The sequence below is a fragment of the Dromaius novaehollandiae genome, chromosome 13, assembly GCF_036370855.1.
Source record: "Dromaius novaehollandiae isolate bDroNov1 chromosome 13, bDroNov1.hap1, whole genome shotgun sequence".
NCBI classification, from domain to species: domain Eukaryota; kingdom Metazoa; phylum Chordata; class Aves; order Casuariiformes; family Dromaiidae; genus Dromaius; species Dromaius novaehollandiae.
The window spans coordinates 2,517,314-2,539,095 of NC_088110.1; the positions used below are offsets into that span (position 1 = coordinate 2,517,314).

Here is a 21,782-nt window from a genome sequence, read left to right on the forward strand (position 1 = left end):
GGCAGGCTGGGGCACTCTGTCCTTGCTGGACCAGCTCTCCTAATTCAGGACACAGCCTTGCTTCGTACCCTGCCACCCTGGGAGCGCCCCTAGAAACCTGGGCACCTTGGAAAGGGTGGTGGGTGAACCACCATGTACCAGCTGCCCCACAGAGCTTGTGGCCCCAGTGGGGCAGGCTCATGGCCCGACCAGCGTGACCAGAATGGGGGACCAATGGCCTCCATGCCCTGTGCAGGATTGCATCCTGCATCTCTGTCGCTGTGGGCCCGGCCCTTTCCAAAGCTCTCCAGGCCCATGGTGGTGTTCCCAGCTCCTGGCTTTGCCTGCCCCACATAGCTACCCCCCAGCCTCCTGCTCCACCCCAAACAGCTGACTTCCAGCATCTGTGGGGCTGGGGGGCATCACTGTCCCAGCCATAGACCCCCCACTCCTGTCCCCCCCCCCCCAGACCCCTCAGGCATCATCGCCCCCCTCCCTGAGACCCCTCGGCCTCTTGGGCATCAGGGCCCCGCTCTGGGGACCCCAGTTGCACAGGTCGCCCTTGCCCCGTGTCCCCCCCAGGTGCATTGACCGGCACTGCCCTGTGCCCCCAGGGACCCCCAGGGCCATGGCTGTCCTTGCTGCTGGGGACCCCGGCCCCCTGCTCCTGCGGCCCCCGGCTGCACAGCCCGCTGCTGCCCGGCAGCGCCGCATCCCCGCGCTTCCCCGCCGCCCGCGCGGCCCATTGTCCGCCCGGCGCCCCCGGGCCCGGCCCCGGCGCCGGCCCCCTCCCCTCCCTCCGGGCCCGGCGAGGGGAGGAACCGGCCCGGCGCGGGGGCCGTGCCCAGCCTCGCCCCTGCGCCGCCCCGCGCGCCTCGCACCGGCACCGGCTCCGGCACCGGCTCCGGCTCCGGCACCGGCTCCGGCACCGGCTCCGGCTCCGGCTCCGGCTCCGCTCGCTCCGCCGCGCCGGGGCCCGCCGCGCCCCCCCCCGCCCGCCGGCGGCCGCGGCACCCGCCGCCCCGGTATGAAGGTGCTCCGGCACAAGATAGAGCTGCTGACAGGTACGGCACGGCCCCGGCCCCGGCCCCGGCCCCGCCGCCGCCCCGGCGGGCTGCAGCCCGGCACGACCCCGCGGCGCCGCCACGGCTCCCAGGGCCGGGGGGGAGGCTGGGGCCGGGGGGCTCCGCTGCGGCTCCGCGGGCTGGGGGGGCGGGGGGGGGCTGCTTTGCTTTGTGCTATTTGTGTGTTGGGGGGGGGTCACGCTATAGCTCCACTTTGCAGGGTTTTTTGGGGGGGTGGTGAGCTCTCGCTGGACTTTGCAGCCTCCGGGGCTGCAGCTTCACGCTGCGCTCGGGGTCGTGCAGTCGCTTCGCCTGGTGCCGTTTTGGGGGGCCCCCGCTCTTGCTTCGCTCCCTACCGCTTCGGGGGTCGCCCCGTGGCTGCCGCCGCTTTGCCCCTCTCACCCGCTGGGTTGCCCTGCCCGAGTCCCGGCGGGCAGCATCGCCATCCCCGAGCGGCACCGGCTGCGAGCGGGGGCCCGTCGCCCGCCTCGGGGGCCCGCGTGACGCCGGGGGCCCCGGGGGCGAGTGGCCGTGAGAGGCCGCCGATGTGGCCTGCGTGACGCAGGTTGCTTTACGCCGCCTCCTCCTCCCCCTCGCTGGCCCGGGGGGCTCCCGAGCGCTGTCTTGGGGGCCGTGCGCGCCCGCCGTGCCAGACGGACGTGCGGCGGCCTGCTCCGGCGGACGGCGCGGTGCCCAGGTGCTGCGGGAGCCGGGGGGCTGGCGGCACGGGGCGCTGGGCTCAGCCCCGGGCCGAGAGGGGGGCTCACCGCCTGGGGAGGGGGGGATTAACCTCGGCATTGGCGAGATGGGGCATCGCGATGCCTGCGCTGCAAAGAGACCGCAGGGCCCCCCAGCCTGCCCCCCACCCAGGGGAGGCTGCTCGGAGGGGGGATGTTTTGGGGGTACGGAGAGGCGATGGCTGGCAAGGAGGAGGGCTGCAGCCAGGGAAGCCCGGCTTGGTGGCTGCCAACAGCGGGGACCACGCTGGGACGGTGTCACCAGCCTCCCGGTGCTGGGGGTCCCACCGGCTGGGGTCTTTCTGCAGGGGGGTTTGGGTGCGCGCGGGGCCACTGAACATCCCTTCGCAGCGCGCGCGGGGCCAGGCAGCGTCTGCTGCTGCCCGCGAGCCTCCCCAGGGTGTCTGGCTGCCGCGCTGCTCCCTCCCCGGTGCCCCAAGGAGCAGGGCCGGGAAGGAGGTTGCTCTTAGCAACAACCGCTGCCAAGACACCCTGCGCCTACGCGCAGAGCCCCAAAACCGCCGGGTCCAGCATCGTCTCCAGCTGCCCGCCCCCCCCGGCACCGCGGGGCCCCGTCTCCCAGCCTCGCGGGGCGTCGCGTCCCCGCCGCCGTCACCCTCAGGCTCCCCGGGCTGGCGTGTCGACCGAGGGACACCGGCCTTCCAGCTGGCCACGCCGCCTGGCGCCACGGCATTCCCACAGCCCGATAACGGCAGCATTAATAATAATATTAATAATAACAGCGGTGCCTTTCGCTGGTTCTCCTCCAGCCGCCGCTCCCTGGGGCAGGTGAGCTGGCACGGCCCTTTCCGCTGGCGCCTGCGGGCGCGCTGCCAGCGGCACGGCGGGGCCCTTCTCCCCCTCCCACCCGCAGCCGTTTGCCTTCCCCTTCGGAAAGAAGTTTTGCTTCCTTTCCCGGCCCCCGGTTAGAGCTTGTCCCTGCAGGATCCGTGCTTGCGAGGCTCGAGCTAGCGCACTGGGAGAGCCCGGCATGCAGCTGCAGGCTTAAATTGCTGCTTCGCAGCCCTTGCCTCTTGCCTTGGCATCCTTGGTGCCGTGCTCCGGTTGGGATTGAGCTGGGATTTGGGGCGAGGCGGTTCCCGCTCTGCCCAGGAAAAGGCGACACCACGCTGGGAAGGCAGAGCAGAGGCAGATGCGGGGCAGCAGCCCCCGCGGTGAGGCCGGCGTACTCGATGGTGGATGCTGCCTGCTCTTGGAGGGGGCGAGCCGGAGGGGAAAGGCTGCTTTCCCAGCTGCGTTGCGCTGGCAGGGGCCGGGATTGCTTGTGCCCCATGTCTGCGTTGGAGCGCACCTCATGCATCATGGTGCTGGGCTGCAGAGACGCCCCGGCCGCGCGGCCAAGACCCTCTTGGCAGCAGACGCTGTGCCGCACAGTGCTGGGCGTGCGTGTTTGGGGGGCTGCCTGCTCCGGGCACCGAGCGGAGGGGTCCCCAGCCAGCACCCAGGCTGCTAGCGTCCGATCGACGGGCTCTTGCTGCCTCCCTCCCACTTCGCCGCAGGGCTGGGCTGCCCGGTGCTCTCAACAGCCTCTCCAAACCCCAGCATCACCCAGGGCCACCCACGGCGTGGGAGAAGCGGCTGCTTTATACGGCCCATCTTTTGCAGCGGGCTCTCTGCAGCCTTTGGGCTCTAGGCTGGGCTCCTCCATTCCCAGGTGTTTTTCCCTCCTGCCCCGCGGATGCCGGTTGGTGCGGGGCTCTGCCCATCTGCCTCTCGCGAGCTCGCCCAGCGGCGACCCACCCTCGAGCCGCGCATCCCAGCAGGGCTGCACAGCCCCCGGCGCACGCCGTGGGAGCCCGCTGCTGGCAGGGGCGTGCGGGCGATTCGGCGAGGAGCCTGGAGCCCCGGGGCTCCCGGGAGGCTCCGCGTTTGCTGGCTGGCTCCCAGCGAGCCGGGCCGAGTGCCGTTTCTGCAGGACGCAGCCAGGTGGCACAGCCTGCCCGCATTTCGAACGGAAAACCCAGCCGGATCGGAGAGAAACGGGCTTTGGAGGGGAGTTTGCACCCAGCTCTCCTGTCCCCAGCAGCAGGGGTGTCTCAGCATCTCCAGCCGGGCTGTCTCGGGTCCGGAGGCGGCTGGAGCAGGGTGGCCCCGGGCTGCGGACGGAGCAGGCTCTGTGGCTGCCAGGGCGGCCACGCAGCCTCGGACCCTTCTGCTGTCCCCCAGCATCTCCAGGGTGATTGCAAAGGGTCGGGAAGTGAGTGGAGGTGTCAGGGGACCAGCCCCAGCCCCTTCAGAGCAGCGGGAATTGGGCCGGTGGCCTGGCCCCCTGGAAAGCAGTGGAAATGGAGGCTGGGAAGATGAACACCAGGGCATCCAGGGCTGATCCCCTCCAGTCAGGGAGCATCCATCCCTCTCCTGCCCCAGGACCTGCTGCTTACCCCCCGCCTTCCGTGCAGGCGTGGGGCTCGCCCCCGTCCCCCCCGTCTCCATCACCTGCTGCAGGCGACCTGCTGCCGGGAGAGCAGCAAACCTGCGCTCACGTGGCTTTGCCTCCCGAGCTGGCGAGGCCTTGCGCCCGCAGCGTTTTCGGAGAAGGGCAAATGAAGTCCCAGTGCCCTGGTCAGCAGCATTCGGCCGCGCATCTCTCCGAGCGGCAGCTCCGAGGCAAACTCCATCGCCGCAAGCCCCGGGCTGAGCCGCCAGCCGGCCAGCGTGGTTTGCAAGCGAGGACGAGGCAGGGCAAAGGGGACGAAGGCTCCGCGTTTGGTTTCCTCCCTGAGTTGCGATACGAGCCTCAGGCCGTCGCCCCCCCACCGCGGCGGCGCTACGTTGCCGCTTGGGATGCTGGGGGCGTCCCTCTGCCTCCCGGCACGGCTGGGAAATGTCACCCCTCCACCCTCGTCCTTCTGCGAGGCAAAAAGTTGCCGTTTCTCTCGCCGGCCCGTGCTGGGAGCTGGAGAGGGTGTCAGAGCCACGCGGGGCCCCTGCGGAGGACTCAGTCACCCTGTAACTCAGCTCCGCGGTGGAGGGGGAAACTGAGGCACGGGCTTGTCCTGGGAAGGCTGGCACAGCCCCTCGGGCTCCTGCTTTCCTTCCCCAGGGGCACGAGGGGACATGTCCCAGCTCGCGGGGGCCCGGTGGGGCCGAGGCTGGGTGCCTGTGGGGCGCTGACGTCTCCCTCTCCCCGGGCAGGGCTGCTGCTGCAGGAGATGACCATGGCGGGGCTGCACGAGCTGCGCTTCACCGAGGAGAAGCCGCTGTTGCGAGGCCAGGACGCCGAGCTGGTGAGTCCGGGTGGCGGCGTGACCTCCCCACCATGTCCCTCATGCACAGTGTCGTGGGGTGATGCCCAGGGTAGACATGCTGGCCGCGGAGTGGCACAGGGAGCCGAGGGGTCCTGCTGCCCCCCCGCATGCCGTGCCCCCCTGCCGGCAGCAGTGCCCAGATGGGTGCCTGCGCTGTGGGTGACTGGCGTGGGACCCGTCCCTGGGCAGGTGCTGGGACAGGCTCTGCTCAAGCGGGGGCCCGGGATGCATATGTGTGTGTGCGCACACATGCTGTGCTGGTGTTGGGGGCACATGCAGGTGTGCACATGTGTGCATGTGTGCTGGAGTTTTGCACATGTGTGCAGGCATGTGCTGGTATTGGTTGCACATGTGTATGAGTATGCACATGTGTGCCGGTATTGGGTGCACACACGTGTGTGCATGCGTTGGTTTTGAGTGCACATGTCTGTTCACGTATGCACTGGGATTGGGTGCACATGTGTGTGCTCACACATGTGCCGTATTGGGTGCACACGTGTGTGCATGCGTGTGCTGGTGGTGAGTGCACGTGTGTGTTCACACATGCGCTGGGACCGGGTGCATATGTGTGCACATGTGTATGTGTGTACACATGCTTGGACTGGGTGCGCATGTGTGCTGGTATTGGGTGTATGTGTGTGAATATGCACACGCGTGCTGATGTTGGGTGCAGGTGTGTGTATGAATGCGTGTGTGCTGTATTGGGTGCCTACGTGTGTATAGGCACACGTGTGCTCAGGTTGGCTTTATGCATGTGCACACGTGTGCAGGTATTGGGTGCACACGTCGGGGGGGTGCACGCCTTCGGGTGTTGTGTGATTGGGGGGGGTATTTTGCACACTTGTTCTGGTACGGTGCGCCTGTGCGTGTGTGCACGTGTATCGTGGTGCTCGGCGGGTCCTAGGGGCCTTGCTGCTCCAACCCCTGCGGGCCGCTGAGCGCTGGGTTGCAGCCCAGCATCCCCCGCCGCCGAGCTGGCCGCGTTTCCAGCCCCCCGGCCTGCCCCGTGCGCTGATCCCAGGGCACAGCGCAAGGTCCGGTCCCCCAAACCGAAGCCGGGCTGCGAGCTCTGCCCGGACGCCGGGGCCCCTTCCTCCCTCTGCCCACACCCTGCCCTGGGTGGGCAGCGGCTCGCTGGGGAGGCCAGGTGCCTGGGGTCCCCAAGTGGCAACGTCTGGGGAGCCGCCGAGGGGACGCGGTCGGGACGTGAGGGAAGCCGCACGTGCGTGGGTCGCGCCGAGCCCGACGGTTCCCTCTCCTTCCCCTCCAGGAGAACTCGGATGTGTTCCTGTCCACTGTGGACACGGACTGGAAGGTAGGACACCCGCACGGGAGAGCAGCCAGGGAAGGGTGCTGGGTGCTGGGTGATGCCCGGGGCGGACGGGTGCTGCCAGGGCTGGGGTGGGGGGGCCCTGCTCCGCTCAGCGCTGGTGGTTGGATGTGGCTGGCAGGGACTTGGCGACGTGCCGGGGACAAAAACCTCTTTAAAAATGGGTGATCGCTTCCAAAAACAACCGAGCTGCTTTTGCGGCCCCTCTGCCATTGCCATGGCAATGGTTCCCTGGGTGATGCCAGCTCCCCGGTTATATAAGGATGTCTGAAAGCCTCCTCTTTTTTTTTATTTTTTTTTTTTTTTGGAGGGTCGTGGCATCGTCCTCCGTCCTGCCCGCCTTGCCCAGAGAGAGCGCGGGCTCCTCCGTCGCCCAACCGCCGGGGCAAGCCGTCCCATGCGGCCCTTGGGCAGGGTTACACCACGGCTGCTGGTTCTGCGTTGCCCCTCTACTCCGTGCCTCAGTTTCCCCCATCTGCAGAAACGGCGGGGCCGGGGCTTTGGGGACCGGCGGCTGCTCCGTGGTAGCTGCCAGTGGCCGAGCGGATCTCGTGCAATGGCTCCTTGTGGTTTTACATCTCCAGGGCGGGTTAAGCGCCTGGCTTATGGGGCATGTGGAAGAGCAATGGCCGAAGTGGCTCTTTTCCACTCTCCTGGACAGTCTTTGCACTCCGGTTTTGCAGGGACTGGTCCAGCGGGATGCTGCGCCGCATCCCCGGTCGTGCCTGAGGGAGCAGGTCCAGTGGGTGAATGCCGCAGCGCTGCCCCGCCTGGCCTCTTTACCCTAAAAAATGAACTGGGCAAAGGTAAAGATGGCTTTCCCCGAGCCAGCCAGGCCCTGCGCCCTCTCGGTTCCCCTCCAAGAGCCGCGCGGGAGCCCACGCAGCGAGGTGGCAGGAGAGGCGAGAGGCTGTGGGCCCAGGAGAGCTGGCTGCGGCACGGTGGCCTCCAGCCATGGGAATTGGGGCTGCCCCGGGGGGCCGTGCTGCGGCAGCGCCGCTTGTCCAAACCCAGCAGCGAGCGCAGAAAGAAGAGTCGCCACCTTTCAGCCGGATCAGTGCCCTGAACTGGCCCGTCGCGGTGGCGCTGCCCGGCCGCATAGCAGCGGGGAGAGCTGGGATCCCGCGGCGCTGCCGTCGGCAAAGGAAACCCCGAGGGGCTGCCAGCTTCAGCCAGGCTGCGGCAATGCAGCAGGGATGGGGCAAGGGGACCAGGGCAGTGCCTCTGCCAGGGCGCCCGGCCCCGCTGGTGGTCTGGGCCTCCCACCCTGCAAGTGGGCTAGTAGCCAAAGGGGTGGTGGTGCCGTTCGATGCCATTCGAGCAGAGCCAGCCCTCTCCCTGCCGCCCTTTTGCATTCGAGCCTCCCTTTGCCTTGGCTTTTCCTCTTTCGCATTTTATCACCTTCCCTTCTTTCTCAGCCTGGCCACCCTCCCTGCACATCACTTTCTTGGGGGTTTTCTGCGTCCTGCCACCTCCTCCCTGCCTTGGCCCTCCTCCGCGCCATGGGGCGCCAATCCCTTCCTCCATCTCTCGGCATTGCCAAGAGGCCGTTGCAAAGCCGAGGCTTTGCTGGCACCGCAGCTGAGCCGGCTGGTGGAGAAGGGCGGCTCGGGCGGCTGCTAATGCCACGTCGCTGGGGCCGTTCCTGAACGTGCCTCTGGCAGGACGGCCACCGCGCGCCCCCCGCACAGGGGTCTTGGCGAAGCGGACGTGCCCAGGCCGGCCGCCCTCCTGCCTCGCCGCGGCTCCCGGGTGCGTTTGGCTGGCCGCGGGCGGCTCGGGCTCGGCGCCTCGTGCGAGTGCCAGATCAGCGCTGGGGTACGGTGCAAGAGCACTGGTGCTCCTCCCGGGGCAGCGCTCAGGCGTGTTCACGCGCACTCACCGCTAGCCCCGTGGGGGTGTGCACAAGCATTTGGGGGGGGAGGAATGACACTATTTGTCCACAGTATCCATGCACAGTGGAGCAGGGGGGGGACACAGTTTTGCAGACCAGTTTTGCAAACCAATTTTACGTATTGCCGTGCATGCATGTGCGTAGTCACGCATGGATCAGTGTGTGAGTGTGCAGCCTTTTCCTGTGCCCCTTACGGGTGGGGGGAGGTGTGGGGTTGCAGGCGCCTGTTCCCCGGTGTGCGTGCGCTGCTGCGGGACGCCGCGGCCCCGGCGGCTGCAGGCTCCAGCGTGACTCTGCGTGTTGGGGGTGCCGGGCCCTGCGGCTGCGGTGCTGCGCGTTGCAACGGGTGCGAGCCCGGTCTGGGCCACCCGTGCCCAGCTTGGGCTGGCGAAGGAAGGAAGATGGAGCGGGTACCGCTCGGCGCCGGGCGTTTTTCTTCATAAACAAGGGTATTTCGGGCCAATTGGAGCATGAATAATTTGCGTGGCAGCCAATAGCCGGGTGCCGGCTCCATCGTGGCGCTCGCCTGCAATGGAGGCCAAACCTGCCGGGGCTGCGCGGCGAGGGGGAAGGGAGAGGGAGGGATTAGCGCAGGGCTGGGGCGCCGCTATAAAGCAAGGCGAGGGGCTGACCCAGCGCAGAGCTGCGCTTCGCCCCCGCCGCTGCGTCACCGTGCCCCGCGCAGGGCCCCACGCTCGGCCTGCTCTGCCCGTGCATCCTTGCCCGCCCGGCTCCTCACCATGCCCGAGTGCTGGGATGGGGTAGGTACCGCCATCATCCATCCCCCTCCCGCCCCAGCTGCCCTCCAATTTGGGCTTTCGGCAGATTCCTCCCCCCGCTGCCCCAGGCTGTGCCTTTGCACCAGCCGGGGCTTGGCTGGGGCTGGCCAAGAGTCAGCGGGGGGTGGGGGGGAATCTGCCGCCGGGGAGCCCTTTCTCCCCCCGGCCCCGCCACCGCATCCCTGATGTGCCGCGGGTGCCGGGGCCGCATTGTCCTTGAGCGCGTCCTCCCCGGCGGGGATGCAGTGGCTGGCTGTGCGAGTGAGTGCCTGCGGCGGTCGCAGCGCCCGGGGGCAGCAGGCTGGCGTGGAGGGGGGCACCACTGGCAGCCTCCCGAGGAGGGCGGCCGGCACTGCGGGCAGGGTGGGCGGCCGCACCGCAGCGCGCTGACGGATAACCTTGGGCTTGCCGAGCCCTGCGCGGCGCTGGGTTCTCCCAGGCGCCTGTGGGGGCTGCACCCCCCCCCCAACGCTGCCCCGTGCCCCTCCTCGCCGGGGCCTGCTTCATGGCCTCCATCACGAGCGTCGCCGGAGGCCCTGCGGCAAAGGGCCGGGCTGTGGTACCCAGCGCTGCTGCAGAGGCTGCGCCGTGGGCAGGGAGGTGCCTGGCTTCGGTGCTGGGGGCAGGTGATTTTGGGGGCGGATTGCAGGCTGAGCTGGCGGGGGCTCGGGACCGTGGGCTTGCGGATGGGCAGTCGGGACCTCAGTGCCTGCGATTAGACCTCCTGCGTGGTGACCTTGGGCCCAGCCCTTCCCCTGCCTCAGTTTCCCCATCTGTCCTTGCCGGCGGGGGGGTCCTTGCTCCTCGTCGGTGGTGGCGGGCGGGGGGGGAGCGCCGCCCCGTGCCACGCGGGGAGCAGAGGGGCTGCCCGTGCTGGAGGGCTGGGGCGCCCTTGTGGTGCCAAGCATCTCCCCCGGGAAGTCCTTGAGCTGCCCTCGGGCGCTGCGTGCCCCCCGAGGACGGGCAGACCTTGGCGAGGGGAGGCGCCGTGGCGAGGAGACCCCGTCCTCCAGCGGTTTCTTCTGCCCAAGGCCCGTGTCCTTCAGAGTCCTTGGCGGCGCGTGGCCCTCAGGAGTGCTACGTGGGCATGCGGAGGGGCGCGCTCCCCCCCCCCGACATCCCAGCCCCGGCGGCACCCCGTGCCCGCAGTGGGGGCTGCACCAGCATCAGCATCGCCCACCCCGCCTGGCGCAGGGAGAGCCCGTGACGTCGGGAGCATCCCGGGCACAGGGGACGCTGGGGGTGATGGCGTCCTGGCTTTGAGGTCACCGCTGGGCAGCATGCGCGGGCATTCGGAGGGGCTCAGTGGGCCCTCGCCCTGTCCTGCCCCAAGCAAGGTCTGTGGCGGGCACCCGGGCTTGCAGCCTCAGTTTCCCTCGCTCGCCGGGGACATGGAGGGGAGGGCTGGAGCCTCGATGATGACAGCGACGCAGTGCAAGTGCCTGGTGTGGCCCCGTGGGTCTGGGCTGTCACCTGGGACAGCAGAGACGCCAGCTGTGGGAACCCCTGGTGTAGTGCCCCGTACCCCTGCCAGACAGCAGGGAGCCACCCTCCCAGCCAGGGAAACCGACGCACAGGGCAGTCCTGCTCTCTTCATGGTGTCACAGCTGCTTCTCACCAAGGAATTTTTTTTGTCATTTTAGCTGTCATTTTGGAGTCAGGATGCAGCATTTCCCAGGGTGGTGGTCAGGATTTGACCTCAGCCTGTTTGTCCCAAGCACAGCAAATGCAGGCCAGCTGGCCCGCTCTGTGATCCCCCATCCTGTCCCCAAAACTCCCTTGGTCTCATGTGCTCCTGTACCAAGTCCTCCCATCCCACCCCATGGCCTTCATGTCTCATCCCATGATCCTGCCCCCGGCCCCTCCCAAGTCCTGTCATCTCTTCCCCTCCTGCCTCAAACCCCTATCCCATCCATGTTCCCATCCCATGATCCTCCTGTCCCGTCCTAAATCCTCCTATTCTACCCCAAGTTCCCCTGTCCCGTCCTATCCTGTGATTTATTTGTCCCCTCCCATGGTCATCCCATCTCATCTCAGCCCATCCCAAACTCAAGTCTCATCCCGTGATCCTCCTGTCTCAAATCCTCTTGTCCCAACACCTCCATCCCATTGCATGTCCTCCCATCCTCTTCCAAAATCCCCCATCCCGTCCCATCCCATGATCCTCCCATCCCTCAGCCCTCCTGTTCCATGCCAGATGCCCCCTCTTCCTCAGACCCTTTCCTGGGGCATGAGGGCATGTTTCCCAGCCGCTGCTCCTGGGTGGTCTCCCGTGCCTCGGTTTCCCTGTTGGAGGAGGCTGGGATGTGCCATCTCACCAGGCATTCGTACGGCTCTGCTCACAGCCGCTCCTTAGCCCAGGGACGCTGTGCTGTTTGCTCAGACGACCGTCCACGAGGGTCCATGGGGACGGCGAGGGTCCAACGAGGGGTCAAGGAGAGGGTGTCCGAGTCCGTGGAGGACTGCCCACAGGGCGCTATTAAACACGCAGGAGGCACATCCAGCTCAGGAAACCCCCGTGCCACGAGCCGGTGGAGGCCGGGAGCGTACTCGGGGAGGACAGCATATACGTGCCTTGTTCTGCCTTCTGCCGCTGGCTGGGTCGTGGGGCTGCCTGGAGCTCGGGGTTTTCCCGGGACGGCTGCTCCCATTTTCCTTGAGCACCATGTGCAGTGTAGACAGGTTGGCCTTGACGTCCCTCCTGGGAGGGATCCCAACCTTTCCTATAGGGGCAGCTATAGGGGCTGACGGGGCTGCGCTTGCTTGCTTGCTTGCTTGCTTGCGGATGATCCCCCTGGTGAAGAGGTTTCGGTCGCCGGGTGGTCTCAGGTGCTCGGGAGGCCCACGGCCGCCTGCCGGCGCAAACCCGGGTCGCTGAGCGGTGTGGTGCCGTGGGCACTGGCTCGCCCGCTTTGCCCTCCTCCTTGGCTCGCGGCCGTGGGCAGGGAGCGAGGCGGGCTGGGACGCTGGGGCAGGGGGGCACTTCCAGGGCGGGTGAGCCTCACCCCGGCTCTCCTCTTCCCCCCAGGAACATGACATCGAGACCCCCTACGGGCTGCTGCACGTGGTCATCCGGGGCTCCCCCAAGGGCAATCGCCCGGCCATCCTGACCTACCATGACGTTGGCCTCAACCGTAAGCGTTGCCATCCCCCAGCCCTGGCCAAAGCCCCAGCTCGGCACGGCAGCATCGTTTCGGTGCAGGCGAGGCCGAAGGCTCCTTCGCCTCCTCCTGCAGGGGGGTTCCCGGGGTTGCAGTGGGACTGGGTTGGGGGGGTGTCCAAGAGGGCCAGGAGGCTTTAGCTGTGGCTGGACCCTCACCCTGGGCCAGGTGCAGCTGGGAGGGCGGTTTGCAGCCCCGGTGCTGGCCCTGCGCCCACTGGCACCCATGCCAGGAGCAACGGGCCCAGGGAGAGGTGGGGTGCCAGGGGGGTGGGGGGGACCCAAAACACTGTGCTGGGCGATGTGGCAGATCTGCCTGCGCGGCCGCCACCCCCTCCTGCCAGCCAGCCCTGTTGGTATTCAGAGCATGGCCCCCCCCAGGTTGCAGTGGGGCTTAGCGGAGGCCGGGATTAACGGCCGCCGGGAAGTGGGGGCCCCATGGGGCCGAGCCACAGGCGCTCTGGTCAGCGTCCTGGAGCCTGGGCCGTGTGGCGGGGACCGTGCCAGGACACCTGGGCCCCCTGCGAGTGGGGGAAGGCGTCTCCCTCCCCGCTGGCAGCTGAGTCACCGGCAGGGACGTGAGCTGCCTCTTGATCAAGGTGTATCCGGGGATGCGTCGCGTGGGTCGCGATGGGCTCTGAAAGCAGCTTGCCCCCGCCTTGTGGGACGCACAGCGCCGGGCCGACATGGCGAGGCAGGACCCCGTCCGAGCCCCCGGCAGCGGTTGCATCCTGCTGCAACAGCGGGGCTCCTTCTGCCACCGTTTCCAAGCAAGGAGATTTGCAGCCGTGTCTCAAATCTGCCGGTTGCCTGAGTGTTTGCAGGGGATTTTGGGCTGCTAATCCCGCTGCCCGCTGAGTGGGAGCGCGGAGCGGCGCCTGGCCAAGAGCAAGCCTGGAGATCCCCATCCCCAGGGGCTAATGAGCTGGGAAGTAATCAGCCCCGGGGCAAAGTTGCCACCTCCCTCCTTTTACCTGCCCCTCTGCTCTTCAGAAGGGGACAGGGAGGGCTTCACTGGCACCTTGGCCTCCCTCCTCCGCGCCGCCCCAGGTCCCCCCCCGCCAGGGCATGGGGTCTCTGATCCCCGCCTGCCCTTGACAGACAAGCTGTGCTTCAACACCTTCTTCAACTACGAGGACATGCAGGAGATAACGAAGCACTTTGTGGTGTGCCACGTGGACGCGCCGGGCCAGCAGGCGGGAGCCTCGCAGTTCCCGCAGGGGTAGGTACCCGCAGGGACGTCCCCGCCCTGGGGCAGCTCGCTGCCAGCTATGGCATCCCCCCTTCCCCATCACACCCTCCTGGCCCCATAACCACCATCTCATGCCTCCCTGCGCCACAGGTACCAGTACCCGTCCATGGACCAGCTGGCTGCCATGTTACCCAGCGTGGTGCAGCATTTCGGGTGAGTCCTGACGCCTCCGCCGAGGACACGGGCCAGGGAGGTGGGGGGCAAAGCAATGGGGCTGAGGGGGATCACACCCATAAGCTGGGACCTTGCATGTCTTTTCGGGCCTTGCGTGTATTTTTGGGCCCCACTGCGGGACTCGTGGCGGGCAGAAGGGTGCCAGAGCCCGCCAGCCCCCTGCACTCACCTCTCTGCCTTCCAGGTTCAAATACGTGATCGGCATCGGCGTGGGAGCAGGAGCCTACGTGCTGGCCAAGTTTGCGGTGAGTCTGGGGTGAGGACGGGCTGCGAGCTGCCCGTTGCCTCGCTGGCACCGGCGGACGCAGCAGGAGCTGACGTGCCTGGGCGTGCTGTGCCTCCGGGAAGGCCCCTGGAGTGCCAGGGCAGCCAGGACAGCGATGGTGTGGCCGCAATGTGCCCACCATGGCCGCGCTGCCTGCCCTGCCGCTCGCAGGAGCAGCGCTGCTCCGTAGCGCTGCTGAAAGCCTCAGGGCTCAGGGGGTGCCACCGCGGAGCCGGTGGTTGATACGGCTGCTCGCGGGCAGCACTGTGGCGGGGGGACTGCACTGGGCCCGTCCCCCCCCTCCCCACCGCGCATCATCTCCCTCGCTTGGTGCAGCTCATCTTCCCCGACCTGGTGGAAGGGCTGGTCCTCATGAACATCGACCCAAACGGCAAAGGCTGGATCGACTGGGCAGCTTCCAAGGTGAGCTCAGCCCCGGCGGCTCCCCAGGGCTCAGCACCCCTGTCCCGCGGGGCCGGGGCAGCAGCCGGCTGCAGCGGCGGCATAACTGCCTGTGCTCCGTCCGCAGCTCTCGGGCCTTACCAGCACGCTGCCAGACACCGTCCTGTCCCACCTCTTCAGCCAGGTAAGGGCTGCCCATCCTGCCCGCTGTGGCCCTCGGCCCGCCTCTGCAGCCGGGTCGTCCCCCCTGTGTCCCGCCAGGGAAGGGGTTAATCAAATCCTGCTCGTATCCCTCCTGCCGCGCGCGGCTGGCACCTGTGTCCTAGCCAGGCGTGATGCCTGCAGCGCGGTTGCACCCAGCCACGCGGCGCGCCAACGTCGGCCTCCTGCGGGCGGCTGGTGGGGACCGCGCGAGCAGGCTGGGGGGAGCGGGCCGATCCCGCCGGTGCCCGGCAGTGGATGCCCTGCCTGGGCAAGGCTGACCTCCGTCCCCGCCGGCACAGGAGGAGCTGGTGAACAACACGGAGCTGGTGCAGAGTTACCGGCAGCAGATCAGCAGCGTGGTGAACCAGTTCAACCTCCAGCTCTTCCTCAACATGTACAACAGGTGAGCACCCCAGGGAGTCTCCACAGGGGTGGGGGGGGGGCACCCATGGGTGGCCCTGGGGACATCATGGAGACCTTGGTCTCAGCTGGGTGGCAGGCAGGCAGCAGAGAGAAGCAGGTCCCTGGAGCTGGCCAGGGGATGGGGATGGGGTGGGGATGGTGGTACCCATGCCAGAGCCCTTGCACCCATGACCTTGCCATGTCCCAGATGCCACGTCCACAGGTGCATGTGGCCCCTGGCTCCCTCTGAGCTGGGTCCTGGCACAGGCCAGGGGAAGGGGACATGCATGCGGGTGGGGGGCTCTCCCTGCTTCCCTGGGTGCCACATCTCACAGTGCAGGCACTGCTCGGGGCATGGGGGGACATCAAGGATCATTGTGGAGCTCTCCATCCATGGGGTGGTGGGGCACGGGGGCTGAGAGCTACTCCCCTGGTGCTGGCAGTGCCCCAGCTCTGCACTACGGCCTCGGTGGCAGTGCCCGCCCATGGGGCTCACGCCAGTCCCCTTTCTCCTCCACCAGCCGCAGGGACCTGGACATCAACCGGCCCGGGACCGTGCCCAATGCCAAGACGCTGCGGTGAGAGTCACGCTGGTGCAGGGGCCCTGGGGCGGGTGGCCCCCACGCCAGGCCCTGACTGTACCCTATCCTCCTCTTGTTTCCAGCTGTCCCGTGATGCTCGTGGTGGGAGACAACGCGCCTGCCGAAGAGGGGGTGGTGAGTAGCGGGGGTAACGCCGTGCTGCCTGCCGGGGTAGCACACACACAGTGCCTGTGCGTGGGCACACTCGCGCTCACTGCACGCTCGGACATGTGCACACTCCCGCATGCTGGTGCACACGTGCATGCTCATGTGCAAACCTGCCCACTCGTGTTCACGTGCACGTGCATTTGCACACTCAGCCGCACTTGTGCATGCCCAGCAAGTCCCCCATGCACCCAGACGTGCACACTCGGACATGTTTGTGCCCATGCCCACTCCCTGCTTTGCCATGTGCGCACAGACGGCTGCTTGCACGCACCTGTGCTTGCAGGTGCCTGCGTGGTTGTGCACACGTGCACATTCAGCCACACATGCCATGCAGGTGGATTTGCTTGCACATGTGTGGGCAACTATATGCATGCACACACCCCTCTAGCACATGCCCTGATGTGCACATGCAGATAAACATGTGCACACGCGTGTGCTTATGTATATATGTGTATACATGAGGGGCACGCGGGACCCCTCAGCAGCCAGGAGGGGAGCCCTTCCCAGCCCCACTCTCTTCCCAGACGCCCCAGTCAGGGGTCCCGTTCTGCCCAGCACTGCCTGGCAGGAGGAAGAGCCCCCGTGCCCCATGGCAGAAGGTGATGCTGGTGCTGGAGGCTTGCCTTGTCCCCTGGCTGGGGTGGGATGTGCCAGCCTGGGTGCTCAGAGTGGGTGGTGGTACCCATGGGCCGCTTCTGCCAGGCTCAGGGCACCCTGGGTTGCTACTAAAGTCCCTCTCGCCCGCAGGTGGAGTGTAACTCCAAGCTGGATCCCACCAACACCACCTTCCTGAAGGTAAACAGGTGGCGAGGGGTGGCAGGGTGGTCCCCGCTGCCCAGACAGTGCCCCTTTGCCCTGCGCCCCTTACTGGGTGATGGGGAGGGACAGGGTGCCCCCGGCCCAGGTCTGTCTGGGCAGGAGGCAGCAGGGGAGCAGGGTGGCCCCAGCAGGGCCAAGGGGGACCCCTTGATGGCCTCCTGCCAGCGGGTGCCAGGGGGCAGGGTGGGGGGCACAGGGTCCCCCCTACTAACCAGGCCCTTCTCTCTGCAGATGGCTGACTCTGGTGGGCTGCCTCAGGTCACCCAGGTGAGCCCCCCCCCCCAGTTTCACCAATCAATTGGGCAGACTGGGTGCTGGGGCACACACTGGGGCTGGCCCTGGCCAGCAGACGCTGGGTGTGTGTGTGGGTGCAGGGTTCCCGCATGGCAGATGCCCCTGGTTCCTCACCTGGCTGGGAGGGACCTTGGGGGAGGGGGGCGATGGGAGGTCTTGGCCCCAGCACAGCCCCAGCTCAGCCTGCTCTCTCCCCCCCATCAGCCCGGCAAGCTGACCGAAGCCTTCAAGTACTTCCTGCAAGGCATGGGCTACAGTGAGTGTTGGGGCTGCAGGGGCTGGCGTGGGGCTGGGCGCACGCCGGTGGGTGTGCGGGCGGGTGTGCAAGATGTGCACATCATCGTCCATAAAGGAGTGTGTGTGTGCGTGTACAGGCTGTGTGTGCAAGCCCATGTATGTGGAAGGGCTGTGCGGTGCCTACACGTATGTGGAGGGCCTCTGTGTGTGTGTGTGTGTGTGTGTGTGTGTGTGCGTGCACACACAGGTGTGCATGGATGTGTGTATGGGGGCTCTGTGGGTGTGTACGCACATAGGTGTGTGGAGTCCATGTGTGTGTGCAGGTCCATGTGCACAAGTGCACGTGTGTGTGTGCAGGTCCGTGTGCACATACATGTGTCTGTGTGCATGTCTGTGCACAGGTTCATGTGCACATGTGTGTGTGTGTGCAAGTCCATGTGCACATACGTGTGTGTGCGCATGTCTGTGTGCAGCTCCACATGCACGTGTGTGTGTGTGTGCCTGTGTGCAGGTCCATGTGCACATACATGTCTGTGTGCATGTCTGTGTGTGTGCAGGTCCACCTGCACGTGTGTGCGTGTGTGCGTGTGTGCACAGGTCCGTGTGCACACACACGTGTGTGTGCGTGGATGTCTGTGTGCAGGTCTACACGCACATGTGTGTGTGTGCAGGTCCATGTGCATGTGCACATGTGTGTGTGCAGGTCCCCGTGCGTATGCAAGTCTGTGTGTGCAGCTCGGAGCGCACACGCCCGTGCGTGTGCCCAGGTTCACCCGCACCCAGGCGTGTGTGCACAGGCCCATGCGCACACATGTGTGGGCCCGGGCCGCAGCTGCTGGCCCCACGCAGCGGCCAGGGCGCCTGACGCTCTCTCTCTGCCCTCCCTGCCCTTCTCCCTCTCCGTCCCGGCCAGTCGCCCACCTGAAGGATCGGAGGCTGAGTGGAGGCACAGGTACCGCTCAGTGCTGCTCGGCCCGTGCCCATCACTGCATGGTGCCCGCCTGGCCCTGGGCCTGCCAGCCAGCCTGCGCCCCCACGCTAGCAGGGCCATGGGACCCCCACCCGCTGCCCGGGCGCCTTTGGGAGCAGCCTGTGCGCGGGGCTGGCAGGGCCCTGGGCCACCCTGCCCAGCCAGGTGCCCTCTGCCTTGCTCTGCTTTGCCCAGGGTAAGGGGGTGCCCCCGCTCTCCGCCTGGCACCCCGACCCAGAGCAGGAGACAGAAACACATTTCAGCCATGTGCCCCCCATGCTAACACAGTCCCTGCAGGGTCACCACTGCCCTCCTCTAGCCGGATGGAGGCTGTGCCCACCAGGCACCCTGGCAGGAGGAGCGAGATGCCCGCCCTGGAGTGCAGCGGGTGCCCCGTCCCCCCTCGCCCCAGGGCACCGCGGACGGTGGGGGTGCCCAGGAGCTTTCCGAGCCGTGCCCGGCACGCAGCCCGTGGCGCAGCCTGGGGCGCCCCGTCCCTGCCCACCGCCAGCCTCGAGCTGCTCGCCTTCTCGTGGCACTGCATGCTGCAAGCTTGTGCCCAGGGGGCCGTTGGCATCGGGGAGCAGAGCCCAGCGGCGGCGGCTTTGCTCCCGCGGGGTGGCGGCAGCTCAGCCCCTTCCCACTTTGCGGAGGCAGCTGAGCGCCCCGGGGCCATCTCTCGCAGTGCCGTCTGCCAGCATGACCCGCCTGGCGCGCTCCCGCACCGCCTCCCTCACCAGCGCCAGCTCCGTGGAGGGCGCCCGCCCGCGCGCCTGCACCCACTCGGAGAGCACCGAGGCCATGGGGCAGATCAACCACACCATGGAGGTATCGTGCTGAGGCCCGCGCCCGCCGCCGACGTCTCCTCCAGAGCCATCTCCCATCCGTCAGCACCCCGCCAGCACCCGCCCGCCCCGCGGACCCCCTCCGCCAGGGCCCTCCGCTCCCGCGGAGTGGATTCAGCGTCTTGGCCCGCAGCGGCCTTCCTCCCCTCACCGGGCACCAGAGGAGGAGAGGGGCTTCGCTTCGCCGCCCCCCCCAAGCTCTGGAGCCCAGCTTAGCAGCAGTCACACACCCCTTGGGCTCGGTCCTCCCCCCCAGCATCGGTTTGGCCCTGGTTTGCGAGGGATGGTGGTGGGACGGGGACAGGATGGTGGGATGGGGACAGGACGTGGAGAGGAGGTGGGAGGGAGGATGGGCTCCTGAGGCGGCCCGGTGGCTGGAAGAAAACCAAGGCTGGGGAGCAGCGCTGGGAGCCACCAGGGCAGAAGCGCGACCCGTGGGCCGCCCCGGCCCCTCGCCTGCAGCAGGCCTGTCCTGGGCCCTGTGTTTGTGGCCAGAAGGCCGAGCACCACCAGGCCGAGCGCCACCAGCGCCCCAAAGCGCCCCAAAGCGCCCCAGGGGCAGGGGCCGGGGGGGTCTTCATGCTGGGGCCTGCTCCTTCCCTGCCCCGTGCTGGCCGGGCCGAGGCCCATGGGGTTCGGAGGCCGCTGGGTTCAGGGCTATCGCATGGCGAAAGGCCCTGGGATCCCCCCTGGCCTCCAGTTCAGCTGCAGCCTGTTGGTGTCACTGCCGCGGAGCCGTTAGCAATAAGATGAGACCCCCCCCCCGCCCCACCCCAGGGAGCCCCCCACACCCCAGGGTGCCCTGCAGAGCACATCACCTCCGGTACCCAGCAGCACCGGGCCTCCCCCAGGTGCCCGGCGGGTGTGGGGACCCCCCGGGGTCCGGCTTTGCCCACAGGTGTCCATGGCGTGGCCCAGCTCCCCCTCCCCAGCATCTCGCCCGCACACTGAGCGGGGCATCTCTCAAGGGCTTGGCTCCCCCCCACACACACACACACACCCCAAGCTGTGGGGCCCCATCCAGCTGCCAGCCCCGGGTGGATCTGGCCTCTCCCACTCGGCCCGGAGAGCCATGTCATCCGCATCACCCCTCCACGGGCAGCCCGGCCTCTGCCACTGGGAGAGCCGCGTCCTCACCAGGTGCCACCATCGGGGCCGAGCAGAACCAGCCCAAAACCCAAGCGGGTGCGAAACATCTGGCCATGGGGACAGCAGGCATCGGGGCCCACGGCCCGCCGGGAGCGGAGACCCCAAAGCGCCTGCCCGGCGGACCCCAGCCTCTCACCCCTGTCCCCCCCACCCCGAGAGAGGTGCAGGGACCCCCCCAACACCTGCTCCCCTGGTGCCCACACACATACACACACGCACATGCACACACAGCCATCGACTGGCCACCCCAAAACGCCAGTGTCCCCATTTGCCCCCACCTTCGTCCTGCCGTGTGCTTCCTTCTCGGTGTGACTCTGAAAGCTAAGTAGCTCCTTTTTACTGTAGATAACCGCTGCGATCTCTCGTTTTCTCGGCGTGTCCTTCCAGATGATATATATAAATACCTATACATTACATATATATATATAGGGTCATCCGGTCCCTGCCCTTTTTGAGTTCATTCCCCCTCGCGCTCTCGTACAAGCGGTAACGTGTGGTTTCCCCTTTGAGGTGGGCTGGCCATGCTTGCCTTCGGTTCGCCACCTGGGTTTCGTTGGGTCGGTTTGGTTTTCCCCAGTGGTTCGTTCTTCTGATTTTTTGGGGGGTTGTTTTTCTTTGTTTCCTGGTCACGGTGGAATTTAATGCGTTTTCCCCACCCCACCCCAGCCCCTTTCCTCCAGTCTGAGTGCACCCTGGTTTCGTCACGGCGGCATCGGGGCCGCGGTACTCACACGAGACGGCAAAATGTAAACCGGATTTAACTAACTTGTCGCTGTAGAGAGGATTTACTGTGTTGGAAAAAAAAATTAAAAAAAGAAAAAAAGAAAAAACTAATAAAGATGATAAGAACCTGCTGGGCTCTCCTTGCAACTGGGCCACTCGTGCGGGTGCAAGGTCCAAGCCTCTCGCGGCCCTGCCTGTGGGGACCTGGCGTGCTGCTTGCAGCAAGAGGACGGGAGCAAACAACCCCCTCAGCCACTGAGGCCCTGTACCCAGCTGGGGCGGCACATCTGGCAGGGGTGCACATCTGGGTGGGGAGGGAACACAGTTGGGAACCGGGTCTGGGGTTGGCACAGATGGGAGCCAAGGGCTGGAGCGTGCACGTGGGGGATGGAGCGGGGAACCAAGGGATGTAGGGTGCACAGGGAGGGGAAGCGGGTGCCCCAGGGTGCACACGGAGGGGAATGCGGGGTGCTCTTAGCTCCGGGGCAGCATACAGGCCAAGTGCTCCCTGTGTTCAGGGCAGATGGACACCAGAAAGCTGCCTGTTGTGGCCCAGTGAGGCCGGATCCAGACCGATGTCTGTGCAAGTCTGGGGATGTGGGATCTCTGAGCGGGGTCCGGTGGAGAGCCAGTCTGCTCCTCCTGCTCCTGGCCCACGCGATCCCTTCTTGCCTCCCCCCAGCATCCCATCAAGATCTGAACATCCCAGGCCAGCATCTCTTGGAGCCCTTTCCCAGTGTGTGACCTCCCCTTCCAGGGGGCAGACTCCACCCCTTGTGTCCCAGCCCTCATGCCCACTCCAGTGCATGGGTGTCTGTCTTCAACTGGGGAAGCTCCAAACTGGTCCCAGTCCCTCTGGGGGGGGGGGGGGCGCAGAACTTGGGCATGGAGGGGAAGAGTTACCCCACACACATCGATGCCCTGGGGGATGCGTGGAAGAGGAGGAAGAGGGACACCTGGGTTCTCCCCACCCCTGCCCACCTGCCTGCATTTAGGGCCAGGTCCCCACCCAGAAGGAATTTGACCCTCCTGGAGCTGAGCTGAGATGTGGACAGGTAGCTTTGGGGTTTCTGTTGGTGGGTTTG

The 21,782-nt window shown here is 67.0% G+C and overlaps 1 protein-coding gene across 9 annotated transcripts; it reads left to right on the forward strand.

Moving 5' to 3' along the window:
* Positions 1-991: 991 nt before the first annotated feature.
* Positions 992-20,828, forward strand: NDRG4 (NDRG family member 4). Of its 9 annotated transcripts, none has more exons than XM_064519394.1 (17): positions 992-1,043; positions 4,937-5,028; positions 6,320-6,364; positions 12,081-12,186; positions 13,263-13,434; positions 13,555-13,617; positions 13,823-13,883; positions 14,240-14,326; positions 14,433-14,489; positions 14,809-14,912; positions 15,433-15,489; positions 15,576-15,627; positions 16,408-16,455; positions 16,711-16,746; positions 16,978-17,029; positions 17,924-17,962; positions 18,666-20,828. In XM_064519394.1, exons 1-17 carry the CDS (start codon positions 1,007-1,009, stop codon positions 18,818-18,820), a joined length of 1,263 nt encoding a protein of 420 aa, XP_064375464.1. In that variant the 5' UTR covers positions 992-1,006; the 3' UTR covers positions 18,821-20,828. The 9 variants fall into 9 exon arrangements, with proteins under 9 accessions (XP_064375464.1, XP_064375468.1, XP_064375465.1 ...); XM_064519398.1 differs by having other exon boundaries at positions 13,314-13,434; XM_064519395.1 differs by lacking the exon at positions 17,924-17,962.
* Positions 20,829-21,782: the final 954 nt, after the last annotated feature.

Bases quoted from the DNA above. Each gene is read 5' to 3' on its own strand.
- NDRG4 (XM_064519394.1), top strand. From the start codon at position 1,007: ATGAAGGTGCTCCGGCACAAGATAGAGCTGCTGACAG. The intron at 1,044-4,936 runs GTACGGCACGGC...CTCCCCGGGCAG, and splicing joins CAAGATAGAGCTGCTGACAG to GGCTGCTGCTGCAGGAGATG. The intron at 17,030-17,923 runs GTGAGTGTTGGG...CGTCCCGGCCAG, and splicing joins CCTGCAAGGCATGGGCTACA to TCGCCCACCTGAAGGATCGG.